Source organism: Mesocricetus auratus, unplaced genomic scaffold (assembly GCF_017639785.1).
Source record: "Mesocricetus auratus isolate SY011 unplaced genomic scaffold, BCM_Maur_2.0 Super-Scaffold_4256, whole genome shotgun sequence".
Lineage (NCBI taxonomy): Eukaryota > Metazoa > Chordata > Mammalia > Rodentia > Cricetidae > Mesocricetus > Mesocricetus auratus.
Window position 1 is genome coordinate 95684159 of NW_024429182.1, and position 9588 is coordinate 95693746.

The window sequence follows — 9588 nt, forward strand, 5'->3', positions numbered from 1 at the left end:
GACTTTAACTTGTGGGTGCCTTGGCCAGTGAGGTATGTTTCTTGAAGACAATAGATAGTAGGCTAGTGGTTTTTAAACCAATCAGCTAGTCTATCCCTTTCTCATTAGTGAGTTGAAGCCATTTACATTTAAGGTTGTTATTGAGAAATGTTTGCTGATTCCTGTAATTTTAACTGGTTTTCAGCTTTGTGAGATTATCTGTTTGTTTGATTGTTTTTTTTTTTAATTCCCTTTTGGAACTGTGCATTTGCTGGTTCACTATTGTGGACATGATGGGTTCCTTCTGAGCACTCATTTGTTTAAAGCATTAATCAGAAATCTTCTTATTCCTGGAGCCTTGAGATCAGTAACTGAGGGAGTTACACAGAAAAAGCCTATCTCAAAAAACAAAAACAAACATACACACAAAAAGATGAAGTGTCAGTCAGAGATGGCATTCATCATCAAGTTCTTGAAGGCTGAATATTTTTAAGGTTGGTTTGGTTTTTATTAATTCTTATGTTGAACAGTTAGTTTGAAACATCACACACATGTGCACACATATACATGCATGCACATGCACACTGCACACGCACGCGCACGCGTGCGCACACACACACACACACACACTCCCTGCAAACTAATTACCACCTAAGCATAGGGACTAGTTTACAGTGAATCAAAGACCAAATCTTTTTAGGAAGACTCTGTTTAAAAAAAACAAAACAAAAAACAAAAAAAATTAAAAAAACAAGACACCAGGACGATATGTCCTTTACAATGTCTGTAATTAGTGCTTCACCCAAGAAGTCCTTCAGTGAGCTGTAATTGTTTGTACTGATGCAGAAAACAGCAAAAACAACATCAACACAGAACAGATTTCCCCTCTACTGTCTGTGCAGGTGTGCAGATATTTTTCTTTTCTACATGTAATAGGGGGTTTGGCTGTTTATTGCTTAATTGATTTCACACTATATCCTTTTTAAAATAAGTGCTCATTTTTTCTTAGATCCAAATATTTCTTCTTCTGGCTATGTTTTCATCCAACTTTAAGTGTCCAAATGTACCTTAGCCTTTGCAGTCACTCAGTCACAGTACTTATGGTGTGTCTTGAATGGTATTGTTCAGATTAGCTTCAACCTCCCATTTATTTCTTCTCTCATTTAAGCTATAAAAACTGATCCTGGTGCTGACTGACCCATGATTTCTATGTTAACCTAAATCAGTGGTTCTCAACCTATGGGTGACAACCCCTTTGTGAGTTGATTGATCCTTTCACAGGGTAACCATTGAAGGTCAGAAAACACAGTTATCTACCTTACAATTCATAACAGAAGCATCAAAAATAATCTTATGGTTGGGGTCACCATGACATGAGGAACTGTATTTTAAAGGATCACAGCATTAGGAAAGTTGAGAATCATTGATCTAAGTGGATCATTTTAAATATTTTTATTTTTTCTTTTTATTTTATTTATTTAGGCTAGAAACAATTTTGTTTCACATGTCAATCCCAGCTCCCTTTCCCTCCCCTCCTCCCCTGCCCTCCCCACCAGGTCCCCCAGTCCCCCACTCAATCTCCACTCCAATCCCCAGGGAGGGTGAGACCCTACATGGTGGATCTCCAGTAATTGTCATTTCATTCAGGGCAGGGCATAGGCCCTCCCCCAAGAGTCCTGGCTGAGAAAGCCTCCCATATTGTGGCATGGGCACTCAAAATCTATTAGTATACCAGGGATATTTTTTCTTTTTCTCTTAGGAATATTTATATACAATATGTTCTTCCCCCTACCCCAACTTCATTCTCTTCTATAGTTGGACTTTCCTTTGGACAGTCAGCTCACAAAAAAAAATGACATGGAGACTTACTATTAACTATGAAAGATCAGCCTATAGTTTAGACTTTTCCCACTAGCTCTTATAACTTAAATTAACCCATTTATATTAACCTATGTTTTGCCTCATGGCTTTTTGCCACCTGTCTCCCCTCCATGTCCTCTGAAGTCTCTCCAGTGCCTCAATTCATCTCTTCCTCTCTCTCTCTCTCTCTCTCTGCCTGGAAGTCCCACCTAACCTTTTCCTGCGTAGCTATTGGCCATTCAGTTCTTTATTAAACTAATCAGAAGACACCTTGGCAAATACACATCTTCACAGTATACAAAAAGATTATTCCACAACATGCCCCCCTTTTTGTCTAAATAAAAAGGAAAAGTTTTAATTCTAACACAGTAAACTATATACAATAAGAACAGTTATCAGGTATTGTCCAAATAAAAAGGGAAGGTTTTAACTTTTAAAAAGTAAAACTATATGCTATAAGAACAATTTTCAAGTAATAATTAAATTCACAATGTCCAATCCATATGTGACTGGCAAATTTGGAGAAAGTACTGTATTATCTATCTTATCATTGTGAGCCCAAAGTTTTACATCTAAACCCATTTTTTTATCATAGCTTGTATTACCAACATAAGAATATCTTTTAGACCTTAAAATATGTTCGTAGATAAACAACTTAAGTTTTTATGTCTCTCAACCTTATACATTTTACATCTCTTTTATAAGCTTCTTTTCTGAATTTGGTAACGAAGAAAACTGTAACTAGAGCTATCTCATCTTCAACTCCATCAGAGACCCGAGAAGGATAAAATACTACTTAAGTAAAAGGAAGTTCAGTTCAGAACAAACAACTTCTAAAACTAAGAAATGACAGAGACATCTGGCTGCCTGGACAGTCACCCCAAGGTTCCTCTGGAATTTGGAGGCATCCGTCTTCAGCCTAAGGGTCTAAAATATCTGACTTTTCTATGAAACAGTAAATTTTTTTATTTCTTTGTATACTGAACAATATTTAATTGTCTTGATGTAGCATATTTTCTCCATCTTTTTAAATAGTTTTTTATTTAAATTAGAAACAAGCTTGCTTCACATGTCAATCCCAGCTCCCTCTCCCTTCCCTCCTCCCCTGTACTTCCAAGCCTCCCCAGCCCTCAACCCAATCCCCACTCTGTTCCCCAGGGAGGGGGAGGCCCTCCATGAGGGATTTCCAAGGTCTGTTATTTCATCCAGGGCAGTACCTAGGCCCTCCCCTATGTGTCCAGGCTAAGAGAGCATTCCTCTATGTGGAATGGGCTCCCAAAGTCCATTTGTATGCCAGGGATAAATACTGATCTACTACTCAAGGCCCCATAGATTGGCAAGGCCTCCTCACTGACACCCAAATTTAGGGGTTTTGGATGAGTCCCATGCTGGCCTCTCAGTCATCAGTCTGGGGTCCATGAGCTGCCCTTGTTCAGGTCAGCAGTTTCTGTAGGTTTTACCAGCCTGGTCTTGACCCTTTTGCTCATCACTTATCCCTCTCTGCAACTAGGTTCCAGGAGTTCAGTTCAGTATTTAGCTGTGGGTGTCTGCCTCGAAGCAGTAATTCCTAAGAACTGCTTTACCTTGTCTTGGGAAAGTTTGGCAGTTGTCTTCTTTTGTATCCTGCTTGTCCATTTGAATTCCATACTGTCAGCAGAAGAGGCAAGGGCAGTTTTTTACCCAAATGGCTAGCTTTTGACACAAAGAAAGCAAACTTGATATGGAGATTCTTCAATGCCTACCATTCCTTTTTGAAGTAAATTGGTGCTGCCAGAAGCATACATGTCTCACTGTCATGAAAAGCCTTATGTTATTGAAATATATTAAATGCCATATTCTATAGGTCTTTGAAGTATTTGAAAATCACCTATCTATTTAAAATATATCTCTTTATGATCTTTAAAATATACCTAACATGACTATAGTTTGATTGTTATTGATGACTATTAACTTGTATTTCTTTATTATCCTAAATAGTTTTCAAGTACCAAAACTACACATTTTAAATAAGCTGCATATGTACAATTCCTTAAACAAGAATAGAAATGTAACAAAAATAGCCTTAAATTTGTATCAATATACAAAAATCTGTACCAGTGTAAAATATTTGACACTAGTGATTGTTTAAAAGTAGACTCAACAATCTATTCTTTTATCCCATCATTTCTAAATCTAATCTCTGTTGTTAGCTTTCTCCCTGACTATGACCAGTAACAATTTGTAACCAACCCCCCTAAATGATTACAAACATATATAACCCACCAAACAAACAAAAGTCACCCACCCCACCACTTGGGGATATAGGCATCATGTTCTCTAGATGGTTTTCTGTTATCTGTGGATGACTGCATCTTTATGGAACCTGAGAAAATTGAGATAATGGTCAAGTCCTGAGGAAAGTAGCCATAACATTTGTTTTCCAGTCTCTATGCAATGGAAAAGTGCAAGGCTTATCTACAGTCCTGGCTAGAATAGTCTGTGAGGCTAAACCATCTCAGCCAGCAGCCTTGAAGCTGTTCTGGATGCAGAACTCTGAAGAAACTGCAATGGAGGAACTTTGAAATGTTGGACCACCTGGGTTACCCATTTCCATTGTTGTCTGGTTCCCTTGCTCTGAAAACACACAAAGTTTCAAAGGAACACTAATATCTGCATTAATACAACTATGAACTGTGTGTTGCACACAAGCCAGTCAAAGATGATTTTTTTGTTTTATGTTTGAGCAGGTAAAATATACATCACCTGTCTTGTAGGGGTTTTTGCTTGTTTCATTTTTAGGTTTATTTCTTTATGTCTGTAGTCAAGATTTTTCAGGAGGTCTCCCTTATTAAACCTGATTCTCTTTAACCTTGAATGGATCCACGGCCTTTCATTTCCTATGAAAACAAAAGCATAACCTCTTCCCCAAAGCAATACATTTTTGAATTCCATTTTAAAGTTAAGGCATTCCTAAAGTCTCTCTTCTGGTTGTATTCAGCAGTCCCTCTTCTCTCCCATGTCTCTCAGCAGCTGTGGTTCACTCATCAGCAATCAAAAAATGTAAAGTTAACAAGAAATCATATTGTAGACAGAAGTTTCTGTTCCACTTGATCCCACAACTGTTTAGTTCCAAATAAATGCACAGAGGCTTATATTAATTATAAACTGTGTAGCCAATGGCTCGGGCTTCTTATTGGCTAGCTCTCTCTTAATTATTAACCTGTTTCCATTAATCTGCGTATCTCCATGTGGTCTTGGCTTACCGGAGAATGCCCAGACGTCCTACCTTTCTGGTAGCTATGTGGTGTCCCCTCACAACTCACTGCATTCCTCATCCCAGAATTCTCCTAGTCTGCTCACCCCACCTATACTTCCTGCATGGCTCCATCCTGCCTGTCCATTAGCAAAAAAAGCTTTATTCATCAACCAATAAGAGAAACATATATTCACAATATATGGATGGACATCCCCCATCACCGAAAAGGATCCAAACTCTGTGTATTTTCATCTTTATATGGCATATCCTTTTTGTATTATTTTATTCTCTCTTTAAAGACTTTATCTTATTATTTATAGACTAGTTTTTTTTTCTATGACTGTCTATACTCATTTTCTTTTCTTTTTTAAGCCTACATGCATTTTTAAGCACACTGTAACCTGTTTAGGGGTTTCTTCCATCTGGATCTGCCTTTACTAATCACCTGAAGCATGCTCTGACCAAGTGAGACAAAAGCTAAACTGCTACCTTAAAGTGCTATGTAAGTCACCAAGTGGCTCAACTTAGCTTATGGTGCTGACAGCTGGTTCCAGCCCACAGGCAGCAGCTGGTAACAGCATCTCTCTATGCCACCCAAGCCTACCCACGGTCCCCAAGAAGTCGCGTTTGACTCCACGTTCTGAACTTTTTTCTCAGTTTTGTCTTAGGCCTATGTGAATATACATGGCCAGATGTTGGGCACCAAATGTAGTCAGACTTTCCTTTAGATGGCCAGCTCACAAAAAGAAGACACAGAGACTTATTATTAATTATGGAGTCTCAGCCTATAGCTTAGGCTTGTCCCACTAGCTCTCATAAATTAACCCATTCATAGTAATCTACATTTTGCCTCAAGGCTTTGTACTTCTCTTCCATTTTGTGCCTTCCATCTCCTCTCCATGTCCTCTGGCATCTCTCATGCACCTCTATTCAACTTTTTTTCCTCTCTCTCTCTGCCCAGAAGTCCTGCCTAGCTATTGAACGTTCAGCAAAAAAGAGCCATTCAACACCTTGGCAAAGACACATCTTCACAGAGCACAAAACCCCACAGTGTATACAACTTCCATCATGCTCTTCTCTCCCTCTCCCTCTCCCTCCCCCCTCACTCCCTCCTCTCCTCTCTTTTCCTCTTTCCTCTCTCCTCTCTCTCAAAATCATAATGCAAAGACAAAAACTCAAAGCAAATAAACAAAACACATACCACAACAAAACAAAACAGAAAGTGAACACACACACACACACACACACAGAGTCTACTTTTCTACTCTTGGGAATAGAGTGTTGTTCATATAATGTTGTTCACAAATTTTTTATTAACTTAGAAAATGTTTTAAAATATATTTTCAGGGTAGTAACCTAGAAGCAAAAACCTTTAGAGGGGCCATGGCAGGATGCTGCTTACTAACCTGCTTTCTTATACAATTTAGGACCACCTTCACAGGGATAGCAACCACTCACAAAGGGCTGGTCCTCCCACATCTGTCATTAATTTAAAAATAATAAATTATGGGCTTGCTGACAGGCCAATCTGGTGGTCTTCTTAAATGACTCTAGCTTTTGTCAAGTTGGCAAAAACTCTAGCCAACACAACCATTTTCTAAGTAGCAATCTAATAAAACCTGGAAGTTTAAAACAAATGTGTCTATAAATTGCAACTTTATTTTAAACTGATCCCTCTTGTGCAGAAATCCTACAGGTGGATCAGGGCTCATGGTGGGGGTGGTAAGAAGGGACAGTTTCTCTTCCTTGGCCTCATATGCTTCAGGTCCAGAGCAAAAGCCACAAGGGCAATTGGCAAATACAGTCATTTTCTTACTAAACCAATAGTTAGTTTTTGTCAACCCATGTTCTCTGTCATAAGCGGTGTCTGCACCCAATTGAATATACAGTTCAGTTTTCTAAAACACCGTGTTCTATCTGTTATTAAGATTTGTTTTAACAGCATTTCAGTTGCCAACAGTTAACTAGGGAAACCTTTTTTGTAGCTACGGTTCCTGAAATGAGCAAGCTTTTCAAATACACTTATGAAAGGATGTCTAGAAAACAATCTTAATACAAAGGGTTAGTAATGACCACAACGCGTGTTGCCAAAACACTGAGATAGAATGCTGAAGTCGTTTTATATATGCATTATGAAGCAATTTTTCCTATTTCCTTAAAAAAATGTGAGCAATAATACCTCATAAGATCAGAGAATATTTATAAGATTTGTATGGGAAGTGTGGGATTTTTAAAGTGCTATTTATTTGCTGCTGGTGTCAATATTATTGTTGATTTACCTTCTTTGCAATTCAAACATCCTCCAATCATAAGAAGATAAATAGCTTCACCTTCAGACACTTCAGAATTGGGCACTCCTCCTGTTCACTTGGGACTCTAAGTGCTAGCCCAGCACCTTAGACTGGGTTTCCCATTTGGAAAGCAGCCATCCATGTTCGAATGCTTTCTTCTCCAGGCACTTATTTGAGAGAGAAGAGGGAGCCACAGTCACTTGATCTTGGTTCCTGTCTTTAGGATCTGAAGAAGCCTGTCTCGAATCTGCTTGGTACGAACAGCATAGACAACGGGATTAAGGATGGGGGGAATGAGGAGGTAGAAGTTGGCCAGTAGAGTGTGGATTGGTGGAGGCACATGGTGACCAAACCGGTGAATGAGGGAAGAAACAGCAATGGGAACATAGAAAATCAGAATGGCACAGATATGAGAGCCACATGTCCCCAGGGTTTTAAGCCTGGCCTCATGAGTAGCCAGACCCATCACGGCTCTGAAAATCATTACATAAGAGGCAGCAATAGCTATTGAATCCAGGATCAACACCAGAAAACCAATGCTCAATCCATAGATATTGTTGACTCTGCTGTCACCACAGGTCAAGGCAACCACAGCCATGTGCTCACAGTAGGAGTGAGAGATGACTTGGGTTTTATAAAGAGGCAGTCGCAGGCGGATCATAAGTGGTAGGGGTCCAATGTAAAGAACTCCTCGGAGGAGGGCAGCCAGCCCCAAACGACCGACCACTGCGTGGGTGAGCACCATGCTATGACGCAGTGGGTTGCAGATGGCTACATATCGGTCAAAAGCCATGGCAAGGAAGATGCCTGACTCAACAGTAGCAAAGCAATGAATGAGAAACATTTGACATAAGCAGGCATCCAGACCAATGTTGCCAGCACCAAACCAGAAGATTGCCAGAAGTTTGGGCATAGTGGAAGTAGACAGAACCAGGTCAATGACAGCCAGCATGCACAGGAAGAAGTACATGGGCTGGTGCAGGCTGCGCTCTACCCTCACCACCCCTAAAATGGTGATGTTCCCTACCACAGCCACCAGGTACATGGAGCCAAAGGGGATGGAGAGCCAGATGTGCAGGGACTCCAGCCCTGGGATGCCAGTGAGCCAGAAAGAGCTGGGTACTGAGCAGACATTATGAAAAGTGGGCATTGCTATTTATAAATAAATCTCATTCGTGTCCCCGAATGCAGCAAGACATTTTCCCCTGGAAAGGAAAAAAAATAGTATTATTGGAACATATAATAAACATCACTGAATATACAATGATACATAACTTTTAGAAGAAACTGTAACATTTCAGACTATATTGAATTTCATGTTACACCTAAAGTCTCCATGTGAACTTAACAAGCATAATTAAAAAATATGTGTTTGAATAAATGGATGACTTTTTATAGCATAATCCTCAATGAGTGATATTTTGCATCAATAAATTAATTGCCCTGAGGCAGGAGTGAACTCATTTGGTGATTTATCTCTCCAGATATACTATAAAGTGGTTTGGGGATCATATTAGAATAATCTTCTCATGTCCTACTAGGGAAGCAATCTGCTTGTCACAAGCAATACTGGGTGAAGACTGTGCACTGATAGGATCTAATCTACTCACAGGAGAACACATGGCATGCTCGTGGAGACAACTGAAGGGACCCTCTGCAGAGGCGCAGGCAGGGTTGATGGGATTATGAAATATCCCGGCAAACAGTGAGCATGGCAGTTTAGCCAGGTGTAGTTAGCAGATCACGGAGGGGCCACTTTTCAAGGGCTGGAGCTTTTGGTAGAAGAAAAAGACATCCTGAACATCCCGGTGGGAAGGGAATGTGAGAGCAAGTCTCTGGTTTCTATTATTATCCCTCTACCTCTGCCTGGTTTCTCATGATAGCAGGGCCAAGCTACAAACAGGCTGATTCTTCACAATAACCACTCCTCAAGGAAAACTCACTGGAGCTGGGATACAAGGTCAGACTTTCAAGACTCCGTGGTGAATTAAAACTTAATCTGGGACTATTTCGCTTTTCTTGTTGAAATACAACTAGCATCACTTTGCAACAATTTTTAAAAACTGTAGCCTAAAGAAGTTGCTCTTCCATTCATTTGATACAAGTGTGCAAAATTGAGAATATGTTCATCAAACCTCAAAGAGCTTGGAGCTGTCCATCCCAGGGAGCAGTGGTGACAGGAGGACAGCTGCTGCTGTGCGAGCTTCTTGTGGCTTAGTACTT

General features: G+C 39.9%; 1 protein-coding gene across 1 annotated transcript; it reads right to left on the reverse strand.

Moving 5' to 3' along the window:
* Window positions 1–7552: 7552 nt before the first annotated feature.
* On the reverse strand, window positions 7553–8515 carry LOC101828461 (olfactory receptor 52M1). The gene has a single exon (XM_005074071.2). It carries the CDS (start codon window positions 8513–8515, stop codon window positions 7562–7564), a length of 954 nt encoding a protein of 317 aa, XP_005074128.1. The 3' UTR covers window positions 7553–7561.
* Between the last annotated feature and the right edge of the window lie 1073 nt (window positions 8516–9588).